Source organism: Saimiri boliviensis, chromosome 1, assembly GCF_048565385.1.
Source record: "Saimiri boliviensis isolate mSaiBol1 chromosome 1, mSaiBol1.pri, whole genome shotgun sequence".
NCBI lineage: Eukaryota > Metazoa > Chordata > Mammalia > Primates > Cebidae > Saimiri > Saimiri boliviensis.
The window spans coordinates 127117615-127140951 of record NC_133449.1 but is presented as its reverse complement, the minus strand read 5'-3'; the positions used below and the strand labels follow the sequence as shown (position 1 = coordinate 127140951).

Sequence of the window (23337 nt, the reverse complement as noted above, 5' to 3'; positions counted from 1 at the left end):
TTCACCCATGAACTTGGTTGGCTCAGGCACGTTGCTGGTCCTTCTTTGTAAATTTAGCTCATTCTTGGGAAACATCTTTGCTGCCTCCCTTTTCCCCATCCTCATTTCAGTGGGTCATTAAGTCCTGACAGTTTTCCCCTCTCTCCGATACTGTTGAAATGTATCCCTTCTCCCTGTCCCTTCTCTGTCTACAGGGCCAGCTCCCATCCACTAAATCAGACTCTCTGTGCCGGGCCAGGCCAGGATCTGCATTGCAGCAGCTGCCTGGGTGGTCCTCGGAGCCCTGGAGCTTGAGGACTGGCGGCCCAGAGGGAAAGTCCGGGCTCCATCTGGGCTCAATACTCTCCTGCTGCTGCCTGCTTCCGCCCACCCTCGTGCCGTCCGCTTGCTAGGCTTCCTGCCGCTCCCAGGATGCCCTTCCTGACCCTCACCACACCCAGTGCTCCTCTCCTGTGCCCTTACAGAGCTGCCCTGTAGGCCTCTCTGTCCACTTGTCGGAGGGGATTGCAGTGATTTGTTTATGTTCTTCCTGACTCACCTTCCACACCTGGCATTGTAGACGTGCAGTGAAAGTTTGACCTGACAAAGCCAGTGGGTGTGGTTGGATCTTCTGTCTGCTCGACTGGTGCCCTGAGCAAGGGTTGGGCCATATTGATGGGAGAGTGAAGGTCCCCTGTGTGTCCAGATGGGCTCTTCCTCCAACAGCAGGTGGCACTGTCCCCCCGGTCTGTCACAAGGACTGCAAGGCAGGAAAGCCCCTGGGGCGTGCCCCTCCCCCCTTCTTCCTTCCCCCTTTCCCTCCTTCCCCCATGCACCTTCTGATGTCCCGCCCCCAGGTGCACCTTTTGATGCTCAGCCCTCCTGTCCCTTGCCTTGCCAGAATGCTGGTGGAAAAGTACTCAGTGTCCCTGCAGACCATCCCGCCGGTCCATCCAGGTGAGACTGTGTTTCTGGCCAGGCGTCACCCCCTGCCATGCATCCTGGACTCCTCACACCTGAAGCCACGTAGCCACCTGGAAGAGCTGTTCCTCAGGTAAGTGTGGGGAGGCGGGGTGAGGGGGTGGCACAGCCTGTCCAGGCCTTTTCCCTTCTGGAGCCTGGGAATACGGGCCACCCCCAAAGGGGGAAATTTGAAGAGGTGATCAGGCCAATTTGAATGTGTCAGCTTTCAGGGATATAGATGACGCTGTCTACTTACAGTATTTCATTTACTAATTTTGTTGCACATACTTTAAAAATGCCCACATTATAGCAGATAGCCAGTTGTGCATTTATAGGTTCATGTCGCTTTTTCCTTCCCCACGCCCCAGTGTCACAGAATAGCTTAATTCAGATTCACCATGTGTGCCTTGGCTCTGTGTCACTGTCAGCACTGAGACCCCTTCCTGGGCCATCCAGGGCATATGACGGGCCCTTCCACCTGCTTGTTGGAGGCACTGCACTTCTGTGTGTGTGTGACGCCGACACTGAAAAGCCTGTCCCCAGCCACAGGCACACACTCTAACAAAAGGGAGTAAATTCATGATCATTATGACATAACCACTGACTATATTGCTTTTTGTGAGAAAAAGATTTACCACAATCATATCCAACACTTGGGATTATGAGCTAATATATTTAAGAAGAAGAGGAAGGAAAGCCCGCAGGGTTCAATCAGCGGCACCTGCTCAGGCAGGCTGGTGCTCCACGGGGCTTGAGGCCACTGCCGTGAAGGGGCTGCCCTCACCCACTCAGTGAGGAGGACAGAAGTGGGGCTGCTTCTGTGGTCTCTTTGGCCACTTCAAGATTTGGACACCAGAGTCTTGCTCTCTTTTCCAGTTATTCAGGGCTTATGTTTATTTCATGAATTCCAAGTCCATCTTATTGTATGAAACAAAGATTACTCTTAACATTGGTATGCTTCCTTTAAAAGTTTTTATTGGGCCGGGCATGGTGGCTCACAACTATAATCCCAGAGCTTGAACCCAGGAGGCGGAGGTTTCAGTGACCAGAGATCACGCCACTGCACTCCAGCCTGGGAGTGAGTCTTTGTCTCCAAAAAAAAAAAAAAAAATGTTTTTATCATGGAAAGTTACAACATATCAAAGTATAGAGAACCATATACCATCCCTGCACACACCCGTCACTCACTTTCAACAAGGATCAACTCCAAGCCAATCTTGTTTCCTCTCTACCTCTGCCCACCAACACCACCAACTCGGGATTACTTTTTTTTTTTTTTTTTTTTTGAGACGGAGTTTCGCTCTTGTTACCCAGGCTGGTGTGCAATGGCGCGATCTCGGCTCACTGCAACCTCCGCCTCCCGGGTTCAGGCAATTCTCCTGCCTCAGCCTCCTGAGTAGCTGGGATTACAGGCACGCACCACCATGCCCAGCTGATTTTTTTTGTATTTTTAGTAGAGACGGGGTTTCACCATGTTGACCAGGATGGTCTCGATATCTTGACCTCGTGATCCACCCGCCTCGGCCTCCCAAAGTGCTGGGATTACAGGCTTGAGCCACCGCGCCCGGCCTGGGATTACTTTTAAGCAAATCTCAGACACACGAAATGTAATCTACAACTACTTCAGTTTGTGTTTCTAAAACATAAGACTCTATTTTTAGGCATAACTTCAATATCATTATTATACCTAAAGAAATAGTACTTTCTTAATAGCACTAATAACAGTGTTCACATTTCATTGTTCTTTTTTTCTTTCTTGTGATGGAGTCTTGTGATGGAGGCTGGTATGCAGTGGCACCATCTCAGCTCACTGAAACCTCTGCTTTCCTGACTGAAGCAATCCTCCCACCTCAGCCTGCTAAGTGGCTGGGATTACAAGTGTGTCCCACCACTCTAGGCTGATTTTTGTATTTTTTGTAGAGATGGGGTCTCACTGTGTTGCCCAGACTGGTCTCAATCTCCTGGGCTCCAGTGATTTCACCTGCCTCAGCCTCCCAAAGTGCTGGGATTACAGATGTGATCCACTGTGCCTGGCCTTCAGTTTTCTTCAGATGCTTTTTATAGATTGTTTAAATGAGAATGTGAACAACATCTAAACATTGCAATTAGATGATAAAATGTTAATAATGAAATAATACTTTATTACATTGATACCCTAACATATTTAACCATTTTTCTCATTTTTTGGACGTAAATGTTTTTCCATCCTTTATTGTAAATAATACATTAGGGAATATTCTTATGTATAAGTATTTTTCTGGAGGTCTAGAATGTGTTCATAGCTGCAGTGTGAGGTATTGGGTCTGAGTGTAAGAACGTTAGTAAGGGTTCACATCACCATGTTTGAAAAGTAATACAGAGATAGATGATGGAAAAAGAACTAGAGAAAGGAGAGATTGAAAGAATGGTTGGGCAGGAACTGAGGCGGTTGGTGGAGAAAGGAAGGTGCTTCCTGGGCTGCTTCAGCCACAGAGTTTGTGCCGACAGCAGGTTTTCTGTCCTAGACTGGATGGCGGGCAGGAAGTGTTTGACAGATGAGATGGCCTGTGGAGCGGTGACCTGGGATCAGAGCAGGCCTGCCAAATGGGGCCAGGTGTCTGCCCAGCTTCCCTGGAGTGAGGGCGTGAGACCCTCCTCCCTCAGATATGCTAATGAGGCTCAGTAGAGAGGGTGTTGCCAGCGCCTCAGATCTGCAGCCTTGGGAATCCGCTTTAGGCCTTCTGGGGGAAATGCCCTCTGTGTGACTCTGACTCGGTCCTGGGACCTCTGCCAGGGAGGGTTAAGGCCCACTACCTGGAGGTCACCATATAGCCCTGGGTCATCTTTCATTTCCTGCTTGTGCCAAGGACTTCAAGGCCAAACACAAGAGTGGGAAAACACTAGTCAGTCGTTGAATAAATGGCCTTACCATATTCAGCACAAAACATGGCCATGGAGGCGGGTGACAAGGTTACTGGAACTCTTAGGCAGTCAGCGGGCATGGTGGCTCACACCTGTAATCCCAGCACTTTGGAAGGCTGAGGTGGGAAGATCACTTGAGCTCAAGAGTTCTAGACCAGCCTGGCCAACATGGAGAAACCGCATCTCTACCAAAACAAAATGCAAAAATATCAGTCAGGTGTGGTAGCACGCCTGTGGCCTCAGCTACTTGCCGGGCTGAGGAGGAACGATTGCTTGAGCCTAGGGAAGTCAAGGCTGCAGTGAGCCGTGATCGTGCCACCACACTCCAGCCTGGGTGACAGAGTGAGACCCTGTCTCAAAAACTAGTAACAAAAAGTCTTCAGTCCAATTTCATACACAAAGTTACCGCTGTGGTCTGTGGCTGTGCCCTGAATGTGCCTAGTGTTCTCTCATCTCAGAGGCTGAGCAGGGTCTGGCCTGGTTAGTACTCGGATGGAAGAAAGTTCACCCTGTGTGAGCTGACAGCCAGTTTTTCATTTTCCTCATTATAACTGCTGTATATTCCTAACTTTATACAATGAACATATATCATTTTTATCGTTAGGAGGGGGAAAGTAAATGCCATTTTTAAAAAAATCAGCTCTTGAAATAGATTTACTCCTTGCCCTTCTGTGAAAGGGGGAAAATATCTTTCTTCCCTCTAAACGAAGTAGGCAATGGCGCAAATTGAACAGTTTGTTTTAGATTGCAGAACGAGCATGAGTGGGCTTGGCGTCTGCACCCCAGCAGCTGCCCTGTTGGATATATTCAGGTTTATGTGCAAGAATCCCCTTCCTGGGTAGCCTGCCTTGGAAATGCACCTGGTCCAGATGACCCCCTCATCCATCGCAGGCTAGCTGTGCATTCCAGGGTCAGTCCCTGGCCACCAGAGTCACATGGCATTATACTGGAAGCTGGTACCAGCTGATTACAGAAATGGAACTTTTTCCTTCTCCCTTGACAGTAATTGAAAAGGAAATCCGATGCTCCTTCATGGAAAAGCATCAGGACCAAAGCCCGCATCCCACTCCGGCGGAAGTTGAAAGGGTGGAGTTTGCCTGCCCTGCTCAATTAGTCATAGGCCTCTCCACCTTGTTTGCAAGGACGTCGGGGTCTGCGTTTGCCCTCTGGGTTCATCTGCCTTTGGTGTAAGTGTGCTTTCCAGAAGCCCAATGCATGGGCCAGGGTGTTCCTCCATGGATATCCAGCAGGCAGGGGAAAGAAGGAGGCAGATGAGGCTGAGCTGCTCCCCAAGGCCCGGCAGCCCCAACTCTTGTTTTGCCATGAGCTTCTCTTCCTGGAGGAAGAGGCCAGGGTTGAAGCCCAGGTGCAATAAATCCAGCAGTTATGGAGTGTGGAGAAGGCTGAGCCATCCAGCTGGCTGCATCTGCCCCCCAAAATAAAGAGCAAGCAGAGGCAGCAAGCAGGGCTGTCGTGGAATCCCTGAGTTTCTGCCTGTGGTAACGCTCACTTATTTTTATTTCATTTTTTTCTTGTTTTTAGACAGGCTTATGCTCTGCTGCCCCATGCTGGAGTGTAGTAACATGATCACGGCTCACTGCAGCCTCCAACTCCCGGCTCAAGAGGTCCTCTTGCCTCAACCTCCAAGTAGTTGGGACCACAGGTGTGCACTACCATGCTCAGCTAATTTTCATGATTTTTTTTTTTTTTTTTTTTTTTTTTTTTTTTTCAGAAACAGGGTCTCACTATGTTGCCTAGGCTGGTCTTAAATTCCTGGCCTCAAGCTATCCTCCTGCCTGGGCCTTCCAAAGTTCTGAGATTATAGACATGAGCCACTGCACCTGGCCTCTCTTCCATATAAACAAAGGAAAGAAAAAGAAAAGGACCCTAGGTGAAAGCTTCTGGTTGCTGTTGGTTTCTGTTGTATTTAGGCATTTTATTCAGACTGATTTGAGTAACTTGGCGAAGGCCCAGGAACTGATACTTATAAATAACTGCACTTGGTGTTTATCCTTCAGCCATCACTTGGGATTCTCAAGGCATTCAGAGACTTTGTCTTCTGGGACTGCTGCCCTTAAAATAAATGAGGTTGAGGCGGGAAGAATCTTCCCTTGGGCATCACGAGGAACAGAAATTCCAAGATGAAGCCAGTAGGAGCTCTGCTCGGGAAGCCCCGTGTGCTGAGCCCAGCTGCCCCCATTTGGTGTCACTGGTTCTGTGGGTTTCCCCGTTGTAGCTGACATCCTCCCCTCGCTTCCTTCTGCTCCAGTGGGTGGCGAGGGTGGAGGCTGTCATTGCTGTCGTGGCTGGGGATTAGCAGTGTTCTGACTGTGGCTGCTCCCTCCTCATCTCCAGTCACAGCTGAGGACTCCGATGGGAACCTCCCTTTGTGAGGTCCTCAGGACTGACAGCTGGGGCTTCCCACTCAGCCAGGCCTGTGTGGCATCTGTCGACGGAGACTGTCCCTCCGTCTCTCCTTCCAGGGTCCTCCAACATGCTCAGGATAACTTCTGACCTCAGCATTGGCTTGGCCATAGGACAGAGGCACCCCCTTGGACCCAGCATCCGTGTTCTTGATGTGGGGATGTGACTCTGACAACAGCTGATTCTGTCACCCAAGGCGTTTGAGCTTTTTTACCGCACATGCCTCCCACCCTTTTCCCTTTTCCCTTTTCCTGCAGGCTTCCCAGCCCAGGTGCTGCAGTTGGGACCCTCCTTCCTTCACCAGAGATAGGGCATTGTCTGTACCCGAGGCCCATTCCCTGCCCCCCCTACCCTGTGCCATCCTGAAGGGCATAGAAGGGCTTGTGGCTGAGTCAAGGAGACCCCCTTCCCACTGAGCATGTACCCTTCAGAGGGGATTCCTTGCCTCTAACCCTAAACACAGAGTTCCTTGAACGCGATTCACCCCAGGGCAGAGCAGGACTGTGTCCTTTCTGTCTTTCTCTTGCTTCTGGTCCCATAGACAAAATTTTCTCAGCAGCAATGAACTCAGAGGCCAATCAATCATTTCTCTGGCAGAAACTGCAAGGCCCACATAGCAGAAGGGAGACATTGCAACTGTGGGGTCTCTCCCTTGGAGCAGCAGTTAGAAATGTGTTGATCTGAGCCAACAGGGCCTTATACAGTCAGTTCTCCCACTAAGGAACCTGGCGGGGTGCCCCCTGCAGCAGAATGCCAGAGCCAGAATCTCCTCAGAGTCCCTGAAGCGCCAACCTCCTCACCACATGGCCTCTTGGGGTTTTACCAATTTGCAAGGTCCTCCTGTCATTGTTTGCATGGGTGTTGTCTGCATTCAGGCTGCTGTGCATGTCTTGAACCATGTATCTCGTTGGGGTCAGTCCATGAAAGTCTCCATGTGACCAGGCACGTGGATAGAGAAGAGCATGCCAGTAGTCCCGGGGTGCACACGTGTTTGTACAAATGCAGGTCTATTTCAGGGCAGTAAACTTCACCACCACAGGAACAAAGCTGCTTTCTCCTCTGAACTTAAATGACTTAGAGAAAAAACATCTAATTTGTAAATTGCCTGGACATACTCAGAGAGACAGCAGCTTGGCTCAGAGGATAATCTTTGTTTTGTAGCATTCTGTTCCTGGCAGATTAAAGTCTGGTGTCCTTTTTAAAAGAGAATAAGGAGGAGCAGGAGGAGGAGGTTGGGCTGACTAAAAAACTTTTTAGGGTGGCAATGTTAAGTACTATCTGAAACATTCTTAGCGTGCATTTGGGCACAGTGGCTTATGCCTATAATCCCAGCACTTTGGGAGGCCGAGGTGGGTGGATCACGAGGTCAAGAGTTTGAGACCAGCCTGACTAACATGGCGAAACCCTGTCTCTACTAAAAGTATAAAAATTAGCCGGGCACAGTGGCACATGCCTATAATCCCAGCTACTCAGGAGGCTGATGCAGGAGAATCACTTGAACCTGGGAGGCAGAGGTTGCAGTGAGCCGAGATTGCGAGACTGCACTGAAGCCTGGGCGACAGGGCAAGACTCCGTCTCAAAAACAAACTAAAAAGATGTGAACTTAACGTTTCCCTGGAATCCATGATAATTATCTTTGGGATGTAGTCTAGAGAGAGCAAGCAAAGAGGGTGGTCACAAAATGCACAGGACATAGGAGAATCCTACCCCAAACGCAGCCTCTCGGGATGACCAGGAGCTCAGAAATAGTGACAAAGTCCAGCTAACCCCTCTGAAATGACTTCTGAAGCACCTTCTACCAGAGGCTCTACAACCACATGAAATATTTCAACAACTCATTTTGCAGAGATTTAGAATTGTGTAGCTCAAGGTGATCTACCAGGTCAGTGATTCCCAGCACAGGGCTCATCTCCACACCAGCGCTGATTTTGAGAGCTCCTGTTAGGAGGGAGAGGCCAGAGGGGTACACAGTCACTGCCACAGCTACGTGGCTGGTCTGAGTACGCCCCCATCTCCGGAATCTGGGACACTTACAGATCACGTGGTTTCTGAAGAATCCAAGGAACTGTCGTTTGGTATTTCCTTCCCAGAATGTCTTCATCCCGGGCTGCTTTTTGTTATTTTCCTGTCTTCTCAGGTGTCCCCTTTGTGTCTGAAAAACATAAGGCAGAGCAGAAATGCCCTGTGTAACCAGAGCCTGAGACACTAGTCCCGCAGGGGTAATCCTACCCACCCGTTGCAGCTGGAGGAATGCTAAGATGCCCGTTCTGGGCTCACTCCTCACCTTTCCACACCCCTGGCAAATACCCCAATTTCCCCCTGTGGTCTAATGGAAAGGGCAGACTGCACTGCCCTGCTGTGTGTGTGTGTGTCTGTGTGTGTGTGTTTAAGTGTTTGTGAGTGTTTGAGATCGATTCTCACTCTGTTGCCCAGGCTGGAGTGCGGTGGCAGTCTCGGCTCACTATAACTTCTGCCTCCCAGGTTCATGCAGTTCTCCTGCCTCAGCCTCCCGAGTAGCTGGGATTGCTTGCTCCCACCAATTTTTGTGTTTTTAGTAGAGACAGAGCTTCATTATGTTGGCCAGGCTGGTCTCAAACTCCTGACCTCATGATCCCACCCACTTTGGCCTCCCAAAATGCTGAGATTACAGGTGTGAGCCACCATGTCTGGCCACCCACCATGTGACACTGTGAGGTGATTCTGATGCTAGCCTGGGTTCTTTTCCTTTCCATAGATCCGTGTATTGAGGGCTGGAAAGGCACATTTGTCTGTAGCATTACTGATACGCTTCCTGAACAGCCAGTGAAGCTGGGTAGTGACAGCCTCCCGGTGTGTTGGCACAGAGGCCCCCCCTAACCTGAGCCCTCTTCCCCCAGCTCCTCGCCGGCCCAGCAGCTCTCCTTCCTGCAGAGTGGCCTCCTGAGCACCCTCTACCTGCACATGCCCGACTGCCCGGTGCCCCTGCTCCAGTGGCTGTTTCAGGTGAGGACTACAGGCCTGCCACTAGGTGGCGGGAGCGCTGCAGCCTGGTGGCCTGGCAGGCCCACAGGCCGAGGAGTGGGCATTTCACCTCTTTTTGCCTTAGATGCTACTTGGCTGGGCTCAGACTGGGAGGAGGGAGGAAAGCTGATTGGGCATTGATCCCCACCATAGCGCTAAGGATGCCAAGGCCAGGGAGGTTCGCCTGTGGTCTCCCAGAGCAGTGAGCACTGGGAGCCTCTGCTTCCGCTGAGGGGGTGTGTGTGTCTCTGGGTGCTGCCTGTGCCCTCGTGGCTTTCCTTAGAGACCTAGTGTTCCCAGTGGACTTACAGTCTGACCTCTCAATCTGTCTAAGCCCCTCAAGTGCTTCCAGTGCTTTAAAATTAATTTCTTCACCAGTGGTCACAGGTCCTTTATCCCATAAGCAGCAGGAGAGCCGCTCAGGGCCCATGGCAGCCTGGCAGTGCCCCTTGAAGTGTGGGGCTCTTGTGAATTTGGAGCCAAGGGTGCTTGGGTGTTTAAGTGTATGTGCTTCCCGTGTACAGTTGTAGGTTGGCTGGGAAAGCCTCGAGCAGCTGCTCCGGCTACCCTGTTTCTTCCCTCCTGATTGCTGCTAAAACGTTTTGCCATGGGGGAACATACATTCCACCTGGGACTTGACACCTTTGCACAGAGGGAGGCAGTAAGAAGCCAGCAGGGACGCCCAGGAGCTAACCACTGTGATCTGAATGGCAGGCATGAGGATGCCATCCTGGCCCTGGCTCCCACCCAGAATCGTCCCTGTCTGGGGACAGGCGGGTCACAAGTTCCAGCTGGTCCCATTCCTGCCAGTTGAAGCCTGGACCCCAGCTGTAAATCAGAGCCATCATGAGGGGTGGATTATTCCTGGAACTGCTCGGCAAGCTGGCTGCAGTCCAGAGAGAGCCCTCCAGCTCTCCCTTCACACTTTGGGTCCTTTGCCTTGTTCCTCTCCACCATGGAAGAAGACACACAGCTCCTGGGGCTCTGGTGTGTAGCTGCTAACCTTGCCAGCCCCCAGGGCCCCGCCAAAGGCCCAGAAGGAGCAGGGGTTAATGGGGAACAGTGGGACCATTATTCCCCACACTGGCTGGTGCAGCCCCTGCTCCTTGCACAGTGTATGACGGAACGCACAATCGAGCATTGGAAGGCACAAAGGGCCTGTCTGAGACAGCGCCCACAGAGGGGCCCTGTGTGACCCTGACACGGCGTGGAGTGCCTTCCTGGGGGCATGTTGGTCTCCTCCAGGTTCAGAGACCCCCATCAAGGCACGGGCAAGCCCTGCCCTGTCTGTTTCCCCGTCTCCATCATGCTGGGAGGGGGCTAGAGCAGAGAGGAGTGTGGGACCCAGCCCTGAGGTCAGACAGACACAGACTTGGTATGAGTTCTGGCCCTGCCACGCTCCTGGATCACCACGGATGCGTTTCTTAGCATCAGCTCTGTGCCTTGGAGCCAGGTGAGATGGGCCCACATGGAGGTGAAGTGGACATCCTGTGAGCTGTCTTGCCCTTGTGGTGCCCCCGCAGAGTTCTGCTCTGGTCCAGGGCATCCTTTGCAAGGCACACTGTTAGTGCAGAGGTTCCAGCTCACACTCTGCAGGACGGAGAAACAAAAGCTCCAACCCCCATGGGTGAACCCAGATCTTGGCTTTAGGGGGCCTTGTTGGCAGTATCCTCGGGATTTAGAACCTCGAGCAATTAATGGGGTTGGTGGTTGTGGGGGGCAGAAACTCATGGGGGCTGCCTTCTATAGGTGCAAGGGTGGTTCCTGGGATCCCAGGACAGAGGCGTGCTGGGCTCCAGAAGGAGCGGGACCTAGGGATGAGGAAGGGTCAGGATCCTAGGACTGGCCTCTGCTGCTGTCTCCCCTCAGGCTCCATGGCCAAGTAAGGCCAGACTCTGTTCCCAAATCTGGTTCCTCAGGAAGGAGAATCTGGTTAGGCTAAGAGGAGTTAAGTGGTCCCCTTGTGCAGTCAAGGGCAGCTAGGGAAGTGGGGTCCCAGGGCTCCTGGGGCCAGGCCTGTACCTTCTGAGAGCCAGGGCGTGGGTGAGGTGGGCAGACTGCTTCAGCCCTTCTCTGATGACATTCTTGGAAAGGACAGCCTGAGTCCTTTCAGGGACTTGATCCCATGCCTCTCAGGGGCTTTAGTAGGGTATGCATGGGCACTGGGTGAACTGTGCCCTCATGTTGGCCAGCCTTGCCAGGAGAGTAGACATCAGCAGGAGGCGTACACCCTCAATGAATGTATGTTCTTGGGAGAGACTCAAGCGTTCAGGCATGAAAATGTAAGAAGTTATGAAAGGAGATGGGGCACTGTGGCTCACATCTGTAATCCCAGCTCTTAGGGAGGCCGAGGCAGGAGGATCGCTTGAGCCCAGGAGTTTGAGACCTGCCTGGGCGATATAGTGAGGCTCTGTTCTCCACAAAAAGGAAAAAAACAAAAAGACAAAAGTAATAATGATAATCATAAGAAGTTATGACAGGAGGAGAAAAGCAGAGTTCTAGATGCCAAGCCGAGGGCTTCTGCGCAGGCTTACTGGGGAGCGCGCTTTGGAATCACGCCTGTGAGGGAAGGAGAGCAGTTGGCCCCAGGCAGTCCCACCAGGCTCCGTGACCCAGTTGAGGCAAGCTCTCCAGCCTCAGCCAGTTATCAGACACTTGGTGAGGGCTGTGACCTCGGACCAAGTGCTCCCTCCAAGGTCAAGGCTCAGAGAGGGCCTGGGCTCAGGGCCCCGACAGCGACAGTGCCCAGCCCCTAGGGGAGCAAGAGGCTTAGTCCTGAAAGGAGATGGGGCCACAGCACCCACACAGCAGGCTTTTCTGGGAACTGAAAAGGAAGGATGTCCTGCACAGCGTGGCGGCCACGGTTGCTTGCTAAGTGCCCAGACCAGATGGAACCTGTGAGCTGCTGCTGTCCCATTGCTCATCCCCTTGTCAGCCTCTCTGCATGTTGCAAACCCCAGCTTCTGACTGTTAGGCTCCAGGAGCCTTCAGGTAAGGATTCCAGAACAGGGTTACTACCCTACTCTTGTTTGAGGACCTGTGCTCGGTACCAAGGACCTTCCAAGCTGGTGGTCTCAGATGACAGTGAGTGAAGGTGCTGACCTGGAAATGATTCGAGGATCTCAGAGAGGGCCCACCCTGTGATTGTCCTGCCACCTGTGGTCAGTGTGGGCACGCTTTCTCTCGCTTATCCCGGGTCCTTCCCTGGAGAGGCATGGCTGTGACCACAGGGAAGTGAGGGGCAAAGGGACAAAGACTCCCATACCAGGAGGTGGACGGAATAGGTTTCAAGTGACGCAGACCTGGGTGTCTGGGCTTGAGTGCTGGCTTTGCTGCTCACAGGATGTGTGACTCTGGGGAAGTTGTTTGACTTCTCTGAGCTTGGTTTCCCCATCTTTTAATTGGCAGCAATGAGTCACTACCATACAGACTTGGCGAGAATTAAAAATGGGATTTATTTAATGTGGAGTAATAGAAGTTTGCTAGCATTGCTTCATAGGAATGACCCAGGTAACCAGCTATTTTTTTCCACCTAGCTGCTGACATGGCCTCCAGAAACGTCTTTGGGAGCCTTTGGTCTTCTGTGGGATCTCAGTGTGGATGAGCTCTTCCTTCAGTCCGGTTAGTACTGGAATGCAGGGTGGAGACTGGTGTGCTGAGCTCCCGAGCCTTTGATACATGACTCTCAGTGCCTAGAGCCCAGCAGCAGGGGAGATGCTGGTGGGGACATTGCTTCACCCGGATGTGGAAGCATCACGCCATCTATGGCTCAGGCTCCAGCATTAGCAAAAAGTGGAACCAACGGGCTTCTCAGCATCTTGAACTGGCTTCAGATCTTGGTCCCTGTGGCTATGGCCAGACTGACCTCACAGGCTCTTGGGAGCCCAGAGCAGTCCAGAACAGTGAGTTCAGACTGAGACAGTCTCTAGGTCTGAGGAGACAGCTTGCCCCCAAGTCCTTCCTGAGAGCACTGGTTAGCTTGGGAGGCTTTCAGGAATATCCACATCAAATCCCGGTGCTCCTTGGGTTGGAGTCACCAAAAGGAAGAGTCTGAAGCTGTCTCCCCCAGTGACAGCCTTCCTTGGCTGATAGGACATCTGCAGTGCCCCTGAGTTTGGTCTGGGTGGGAATGAGAGCCTGAAGCTGGCACCTTGATTGTGGCATTTAGGAGGTGTATTTAATTCCTCTTTATAATACTTTTGGATGTTCAGAGTTCCACAGAAGGAATTAATGTCCCGCTCCCCCCGCCCCAGTGGCTGCACCCTCCCTAGGCTGTCATAATTTGGTACCTGAACCTAGACACTTTGGCACCAAAAAATATCATGTATCCAGTTGAAAGTTGCTTAGGCAGACAGTGAGAGGGACTCCCAGGTGGCCAGACCCCACCTCCCTGCCAGCTGTAGGCTGCTCATCCCAGAGCACAAAAGCGCAAGGCCTGGAAGGCCAAGGCTATAGCCCCAGGGTGCACCATGAACCCCCAGCCCTTTGAGTTTCTGCTTTTGTGCCTCTTCTGCTCCAGGAGTTGGCTGAGCTGAGGCCGTCTGTCAAATTAGAGCATTCCAGACTCCTCCACCCCCCACTCCATGAGCCCTCTAACTGAGGTCTTCTGAATAGCACCAGTCTCAGCACCCTCTCCCTTTTTATAACCTCTGCCCCTGCAGCCCCTGATGCCCTTTGGAGCCCCTGGGGCCGCCTCTGCGGCATGCCTGCCCTTTAGGGGAACAGAGGCCTCCCTTGTCCTGCTGTTCTGCTCTGTGCAATGGTATGTGTCTCCTCCGCTGGGGCAGAGGGGACACCCCACTCTCCTTTGCTTCTTGCCGTGTTGTCTCTGGTGTGCCCCCATTAGGAGAGGTCAGAAATGGGCTCTTGATTTCCCTTTCAGCTTAGCTCAGCTCTGGCTCCTCCAACTCCAGAGCATCTCCCGTGGACACCACCTGAGAGCTCAGCCTGGGATTCTGTTTTCCTGCCCAGGGGACCAGGGGCTGACCTAGAGAATTCCATGCCTGAAGCTGGGATCTTGACTGGTGTGGGCCAAGTGAGAGGCTGGGTCCGTTAGAGAACTGAGGGCAGGGACTCAAGTAGACAGTTGTGTGCCCAGGTTCTTAGCAGCATTAGTCATGATAGCTAAGAGGCAGAAGCAACCCAAGTGTCCATCCATGAATGGATAAACAAACTGTGGTATATACATACAGTGGAATATTATTTGGCCTTAAAAAAGAAGGAAATTCTTTGAATGTCCATGATGTATTATTTTTTAAAAAAAGAGGAAGGAAATTCTGACATATGCTACAATACGGATGAATGTTGAAAACATTATGCTAAGTGAAATAACATAAAAAGAACATACTGTGTGATTCCACATATATGAGCTACCCAGGGGAGTCAAATTCATAGAGACAGAAAATGGAATGCTGGTTACCAGGGGCTAGGGGAAGGAGAGAATGAGGTGTTACTGTTTAAGGGGTACAAAGCTTCAGTTTTGCAGGAAAAAAGAGTTCTGGAGATGGATGGTAGTAGTGAATGTACCACGGTGTGAGTGTACTTACTACCACTGAATTGTGCACTTAGAAATTGTTAAGATGGTAAAATTTATGTATATTTTACCACAAAGAGGAAGGAAATTCTGACAGTTGCTACACGATGGATGAACATTGAAAACACTACACTAAGTGAAATAGCATGCAAAAGAAGTTATTTTTAAAAAGCTAGGTCAAGAGCAAAAGGGCTAGTTTCCTAGAGAGAATCTGCCAGACCTTAGGACTAAAGATGAACTGCCAATTCAGGAAGCATTTCTTTTTTTTTTTTTTTTTTTTTGAAACAGCGTTTCGCTCTGTTGCCCAGGCTGGAGTACAGTGGCGCAATTTTAGCTCCCTGCAACTTCCACCTCCCAGGTTCTAATGATTCTCCTGCGTCAGCCTGCCGAGTAGCTGGGATTGCAGATGGCCACCACCATGCTCGGCTAATTTTTGTGTTTTTAGTAGAGACGGGATTTCATCATGCTGGTCAGGCTGGTCTCAAACTCCTGATATCAGGTGATCTACCCGCCTCCAGCCTTCCAAAGTGCTGAGATTAAAGGTCTGAGCCACCACTCAAGGCCTCAGGAAGCATTTCTATGGTTAAATTAGATCCAGGATTGATGAAGGAAGTTGAGCTCTGCAGGGTTTCACTAATATCCTGGGGCTCTGAATGTCTGAGAGGACAGCAGGCCTCTGGAGCACAGAGCTCAGGGTAGACGGGGGCTGCATGCCTTCCTCTGTAGCTGTGATTTGTGTGTGCACCTGCGTGTGTGTTCAAGTCGCTTCTCACATGTAAACGGGAGATTTGTGTGTGTGTGTGTAAACTTCCATCCTTTTCCTGGAGTTTGTGGTGACCAACAGTTCTTCCCAGACTGTCTTGAGGAGAGTTTTATGCAATCACCTTTATCCTAAACTGCTGAGTAAGAGAAGAGCTGAGGGTCCCAGGACAGGTCCTGGGACCAGGACTTCAGAGCATTGACTATTACGGGTGTGCTCCAGTGACTGTGTGCGTGGAAGGAAAATAAAATGAAATAAAATAGAACAGAATATAGTTTAAACAATAAGCATAACACAAGTAGTAGTTAACTAAAAGTAAAGGGCGTTTAAGAGTTGTATGAAGACTAAGGAATTTAAGTAACCTCCCCCTAGTGAAGCTGTAAGCTTATCTTGCATTCTAGGCTTAGTTATAAGCTGTATTCAGAAAAGGAACAGGCTAGCAGACGGGCATCACCCTCTCTATATATAGATAAGAGCACCAGAGCACATCTTTAGGTCTGTGGCCTGCACATTCCTGCATTTCCTGTTCTTCTGATCTCCCTGGATGACCTCCCCCGAACTTTCGACCCCCTACCTCAGCTGCAAGGCTATAGAGTCGAATGACCATGAAGCCCAAGATTGTAAAACTTGACTGACTGTGTCTGAAACCCGCTTCCTGTCTTGATTTCCTGCCTCAAACAGCATGTAAGCTAAATTGCCTTCTTGGTTGGGGTCGGTGGCCATTTTAGGTGCGAGCCTCCTCCTGGCCTGGGCCCAAAATGAACTTCTCTTTGGTCTCCATCAGTCTCTTTGTCTTCTTAAGCTGGAGTTTTGCTACAACAGCCATGTTGGCCAGGCTGGTCTTGAACTTTTGGCCTCAGCCTCCTGAAGTGCTAGGATTACAGGCATAAGCTACTGTGGCCAGCCAGGATATAGATTTTATGTGAGATGTCCTCTTGGTAACTAAGTTAAAATAACAGGCTGGGCGAGGTGGCTCACTCCTGTAATCCCAGCACTTTGGGAGGCTGAGGAGGGTGGATCACAAGGTCAGGAGTTCTAGACCAGCCTGGCCAACATGGTGAAACTGTCTCTCTACTAAAAATATAAAAATTACCTGGGTGTGGTGGTGGGCGCCTATAATCCCAGCTACTTGGGAGGCTGAGGCAGGAGTATTGCTTGAGCTCTGGAGGTGGAGGCTGCAGTGAGCCAAGATCACACCACTGCACTCTAACCTGGGCAACAAAGTGAGACTTTGTCTGAAAAATAATAATAATAATAATAATAATAAAGTGTAAGATTCAGTGGTTTTAAGTATATACAGAGTTGCTGAATCGTCACCACTGTCTGCTTCCAGAACATTTCATCTCCTCAGAAAGAAACCTCTTTCCCATCAGCGTCACTCCCCAGTCCTGCCTCCCCTAACTCCTGGCAACTATTAATCTCCTTTTGATCTCTATGGATTTGCCTATTCTGGACATTTCATATAAGTGGAATCGTATACTATCGTATATACTAATCATATACCTTTTGTATCCTGTTTTCTTAGCAATGCTTTCGTTCATGCATGTTATAGCATATGTCAGTCCTTTTTTATGGCTGAATAATATGCCGTTTTATGGATATACCACATTTTACTTAGCTGTTCATCAGTTGGTGGACACTTGGGTTGTTTCAACCTTTTGGGTATAATGAATAATAACAAGTTTGGTGTGGTGGCTCATACCTGTAATCCCAGCACTTTGGTAGGCCAAGGTAGGAGGATCTTTTGAGTCTAGGAGTTCAAGACCAGCCTGGACAACGTAGCAAGATCCTGTCACTACAAAAGTAGATTTATTTTAAATTAGCCAGGCATGGTTGTGTGCCCTGTTGTCTCAGCTACTGAGGAAGCTGAACCCAGGAGTTAGAGGCTTCAGTGAGCCATGATTGTGCCACTGTACTCAGCCTGAGCAGCAAAGCAAGACCCTGTCTCCAGAAATAATAATATTCTGAACATTTGCATGCAAGTGTTTTTATGAACATACGTTTTCAGTTCTCTCAGTATATATATATTTTTTTTTTTTTTGAGACAGAGTTTCGCTCTTGTTGCCCAGTCTGGAGTGCAATGGTACAATCTCGGCTCACCGCAACCTCCGCCTCCTGGGTTCAGGCAATTCTCCTGCCTCAGCCTCCTGAGTAGCTGGGATTACAGGCACGCGCCACCATGCCCAGCTAATTTTTTGTGTTTTTAGTAGAGACGGGGTTTCACCATGTTGACCAGGATGGTCTCAATCTCTTGACTTCGTGATCCACCCGCCTCAGCCTCCCAAAGTGCTGGGATTACAGGCTTGAGCCACCGCTCCCGGCGAGTATATTCTTGAGTAGAATTGCTGGATCACATGGTAATTCTACATTTAACTTTTTTTTTTTTTTTTTGAAACGGAGTTTTGCTCTTGTTGCCCAGGCTAGAGTGCTGTGGCGCAATCTCAGCTCACCACAACCCCAGCCTCCTGGGTTCAAGCGATCCCCCTGCCTCAGCCTCCTGAGTAGCTGGGATTACAGGCATGTGCCACCACGCCCGGCTAATTTTAGGTTTTTAGTAGAGATGGGGTTTCTCCATGTTGGTCAGGCTGGTCTTGAACTCCCAGCCTCAGATGATCTGCCTGCCCCAGCCTCCCAAAGTGCTGGGATTACAGGCGTGAGCCACTGTGCCTGGCCTACATTTAACTTTTTTACAGTTTATTTTCTCTTAGAGACAGGGTTATGCTCTGTTGCTGGGCTGAAATGTAGTGGATGATCGTGGCTCACTGGAGCCTTGAACTCCTTGGTTCAAGTGATCCTCCCACTTCAGCCTCCCAAGTAGCTAGGACTACAGCCACACACCACCATGCCTAATTTTTTTGTTTTTTTTCAGAGACTGGGCCTCACCGTATTGCCTGGGCTAGTCTCGAACTCCTGGCCTTAAATAATCCTCCTGTTCTTCACCTCCCAAAGTTCTGGGATTACAGGCATGAACCACAGCGGCCAGTTCTGTGTTTAACCTTTTGAGGAACTGCCAAGCTGTTTTCCAAAGTGGCTGTATCATTTTACTTTTCATCAGCAACATATGACAATTTTTCCACATCGTCCTAAATGTTTGTTATTGTCCGTCTTTTTGACAGTAGCTATCCTAATGGGTGTGAAGTGGTATCTCATTGGGGTTTGGATTTGCATTGCTCTGGTGTCTAGGAATGTTGAGGTTCTTTTCATATGCTTATTGGCCATTTGTATTTTTTTCTCCAGGAAAACATCTAATCAAATGCTCTGCAGTTTTTTTTGGCTTTTTTTTTTTTTTGAGTTGTTTTCTTTTGTTGAGTTGCAGAAGTTGTTTATATATTCTTGATACTAGACCTTCACCAGATACATGATTTGAAAATGTTTTCTCTCATTCTATGGGCTTTCTTTGCAATCCCTTAATAATGTCCTTTGATGTACAAAATTTTAAAATTTTGGTGAAATCCAACTTACATATTTTTTTTCCTTTGTGGTGTCAAACTTAAAGACATCATTTTCTAGTCTCAGGTTATGAGAATTTTCATCTATGGTTTCTTCTAAGAGTTTTATAGGGTTTTTCTATTTTGTTTTGTTTTTCTGTTTCTGAGACAGAGTCTCACTTTGTTGCCCAGGCTGGAGTGCAGTCGTGCGATCTCGGCTCACTGCAACCTCTGCCTCCTGGGTTCAAGCAATTCTTCTGCCTCAGGCTCCTGAGTAGCTGGGATTACAGGTGTGTGCCACCACACTCCACTAATTTTTGTATTTTTAGTAGAGACAGGGTTTTACCATGTTGGTCAGGCTGGTCCTGAACCCCTGACTTCGTGATCCACCTGCCTCAGCCTCCCAAAGTGTTGGGATTACAGGCGTGAGCCACCATGCCTGGCCAAGTTTAAGTTTTAGCTCATAAATTTAGGGCTTTGATCCATTTTGAGTTCATTTTTGCATGTAGTTTTGAGATAGGAGTCTAGCTTGGTTCTTTTGCATATGGATATCCAGTTGTCTCAGCACCATTTGTTGAAAAGATTGTTCTTTCCCCATTGAATTATATTGGCACCCTTGTTGAAAATCATTTGACCATAAATGTAAGGGTTTATTTTTGAACTGTCAGTTTTATTTCATTGGTTTATATGTCTACCTTTATGCTAGTACCCTAAATTTTTTATTAGTATAGCTTGTAGTAAGTTTCAAAGTTAGGAAATGTGAGTCCTATAACTATACTTTTTAAAAAATTGTTTCAGCTATTTCGAGTCCCTTGCATTTCCATATGAATTTTAGGACCAGCTTGTCAATTTCTGCAGCATTGAAAGCTGGGATTTTAATAGTGCTTGTTTTCAATCTACAGATAACTTTTGGATAGTATTGCTATCTTAATAAAAGTTAGTCTTCCAATTCGTGAACATAGGATGTCTTTCCATTTATTTAGATCCTCTTTAATTTCTTTCAACAATGTGTTGTAATTTTCAGTGTACGTATCTCACATTTCTTTGGTCAAATTTATTCCTTATCAGCCGGGCGCGGTGGCTCTCGCCTGTAATCCCAGCACTTTGGGAGGACGAGGCGGGTGGCTCACGAGGTCGAGAGATCGAGACCATCCTGGTCGACATGGTGAAACACCGTCTCTACTAAAAATACAAAAAATTAGCTGGGCATGGTGGCGCGTGCCTGTAATCCCAGCTACTCAGGAGGCTGAGGCAGGAGAATTGCCTGAACCCGGGAGACGGAGGTTGCAGTGAGCCGAGATGGCGCCATTGCACTCCAGCCTGGGTAACAAGAGCGAAATTCCATCTCAAAAAAAAAAAAAAAAATTATTCCTAAGTATTTTATTCTTTTGGCACTATTAGAAATGTTTTCTTTTTTTTTTTTTTTTTTTTTTTTTTTTTGAGACGGAGTTTCGCTCTTGTTACCCAGGCTGGAGTGCAATGGCACCATCTCGGCTCACCGCAATCTCCGCCTCCTGGGTTCAGGCAATTCTCCTGCCTCAGCCTCCCGAGCAGCTGGGATTACAGGCACACGCCACCATGCCCAGCTGGTTTTTTGTGTTTTTAGTAGAGACGGGGTTTCACCATGTCGACCAGGATGGTCTCGAACTCTCGACCTCGTGATCCACCCGCCTCGGCCTCCCAAAGTGCTGGGATTACAGGCTTGAGCCACCGCGCCCGGCCCTAGAAATGTTTTCTTAATTCCTTTTCAAATTGTTCATTGTTCGTGTGTAGAAATACAGTCGATTTCTATATATTAACCTGCTGAACTTGTTTATTAGCTGTAACAGTTTTTTGTGGTAGAATTTGTTTTGAAAGCAAACATACTCTTGTGCAACTAATTGGTTAAGAGAAATGACCTCATGTTTTTTTAACAAAAATGTTTTGGGTGAGCCAGTGTATGACTGGCCGTTAACCTAGTGCTAGTCTTGAACCAATTCCGTAGGAAAAGAGGCGCTCTCAGCAAGATCAAAATGCTTTAGAAAAGGAGCAGAGCACGCCTAGGTTCTTTCCCATTTGCTTCCAAGACAATTGTCCATTTTTACCTACCCATTCCATTCTCTGTTGGCTTCTATAATATTTGTGTAGGAGGAGGGGGATATAATAAAATAGAATGACCCTGGCCAGTACATTCTTTGGATATTTTGCAAGTGGGCGAGAAGTTCAGCTCCAAGAACAAAATTCATTTCACGTTCTTGAGTAGAGTCTTGGGACACTTTGTTCTTCCTCACTTGATCACACTTTTCCCTTTGTTCCTGGAGCTCTGGGATCGCAGCCACTGGGGCCTTGGGCTTCTGTACAGGCCCTGTTTTGTGGGTTACTTTCTTTTCTGCCGTTGCTTGTTGCATTCGCCTTCCTTTATCTTTATTCCTCCTTCCCACTCTTCCTCTCAGATAACATACTTAAAGTTGCTTCTTCTAAAAAGAATAAAGTACAAACAAAATGGCCAGTAATCTTACCACCCAGGTAACCCCTGTGGTTTTTTAAAAAGTACTCTATGTACCAAGTTTAGCAAATTTAAATACTAGAGAAAGATGTAAAATAAAGAGTGAAAGCTTTCTTCCCAGCCATTCCCCACAACCACTTCCTCCTCCCAAGTACTCATTAGTAACAGTTTCTTGTGATTATTTCCAGGAACCAAATTAATGCACAATCCACATTTTATCTATATTTTTGTGTTTATGTATTGATACCATGTTTTGCCACATTGGTATCCATCTGAAATTACCTCCAGTGTCAGTTGCTCTTCTCAGAGTTTCCCCGTTCTCCGCGCTGGTGTCTGGAGAGGCCACACCCTGCACGAGGAAGGTCAGGCAGGGCTTTCTAGACCAGGGGTCTGCCAAGTGGGGAGTCCTGGTGGTGGGATGAGCCACTGGGGTATAGAAACAAAACACTAATACATATTTCTATTTTAGTTCATCCTTCTTTAAAAAGCAACTTTATTGAGGCATAACTGAATATATATTAACTTGGGGACATTTGAAGTGTATGATTTATATACTTGACTTAACATGCGTACCTGTGAAACCATTGCCACAATCAAGCTAGTAAATATATTCCATGGCCTCCAAAAGTTTCCCTGTGTTTCTTCGTGATTGATCCCTCCCCCACCTCTTGTCTGTAGGAAACCACTGATTACTTTCTGTCTCTGCAGATTAGTTTGTATTCTTTAGAATTTATATAAATGGAATTGTGCAGTAGGGACTCTTTGTGGGCTGGGGGGAAGGGTCTGGCACATTTCACATGGAATAATTATTTTGAAATCTAAGCAGTCTTTAGTCTTTCTATCAGGTTGGCACTCTGTGTTCCTTACCATCTTATTAGGAGGTGTCCTCGCCTCAACCCATCTGCCTTTCTTGTGGTTCACAGGACAGCCTCCTGCTGTGGGGACAGGAAGCAAGCCAGTCAGAGCCCGCAGAGTGGAGGCCCTGCGACCCTCTCATCTGCAGGTTGCATCTCCCGTGGTGGTGGCAGCAGCAGCTGCCCACACGGGTGAAGCACTTAAGTGCCTGGACCCTGGAGCCAGTGCTGTTCTCATGCTGGGTGACCTTCACTCCTGGATTCCACAGGGCTGGTCCCATTGTCCCTAGCCCCAGAGAGGCGGGCTGGGATCCAGGTCTGCCACCCCAGCTCCATTTGGTCCCCACACTGGTGCTGTGAGAATGTTGTCTAGACCCAAATGGGCAGGAAAACACTTGGAGGGCCACCCAGGAGACCACAGGACCCACAGCTTTATTGGAGCTGTAGTGTGCTTGACATAGCCCCTTCAGTCTCCAGTTAAAATTCGATGATAACAGTAATTCAGAGTCATAATTTACCTCAATTTTTAAAAATGTATTCTTAGGCCGGGCGCAGTGGCTCAAGCCTGTAATCCCAGCACTTTGGGAGGCCGAGGCGGGTGGATCACGAGGTCAAGAGATCGAGACCATCCTGGTCAATATGGTGAAACCCCGTCTCTACTAAAAATACAAAAAATTAGCTGGGCATGGTGGCACGTGCCTGTAATCCCAGCTACTCAGGAGGCTGAGGCAGGAGAATTGCCTGAACCCAGGGGGCGGAGGTTGCGGTGAGCCGAGATCGTGCCATTGCACTCCAGCCTGGGTAACAAGAGCGAAACTCCATCTCAAAAAAAAAAAAAAAAAATGTATTCTTAGATATGATAATAAAAGTAGTTTAATTGAAAATAATAGGTAACGTTTCCAGAGAGCTTAATTTGTGCTAGGCACTAAGACCAGGGCTTGGCCTATCTCATTTAATCACCACAACAACCCTATAAGTAGATACTTTAAAAAAAAAAAATTTTTTTTTTT

General features: G+C 48.8%; 1 protein-coding gene across 1 annotated transcript in view; it reads left to right on the top strand.

The window, feature by feature from the left end:
- FAM178B (family with sequence similarity 178 member B) overlaps positions 1 to 23337 on the top strand; it is a 118597-nt gene that overhangs the window by 33038 nt on the left and 62222 nt on the right. The window contains 3 exon segments of the mRNA XM_010352038.3: positions 881 to 1033; positions 9144 to 9249; positions 12804 to 12888. Coding sequence (XP_010350340.2) covers positions 881 to 1033; positions 9144 to 9249; positions 12804 to 12888 — 344 coding nt within the window.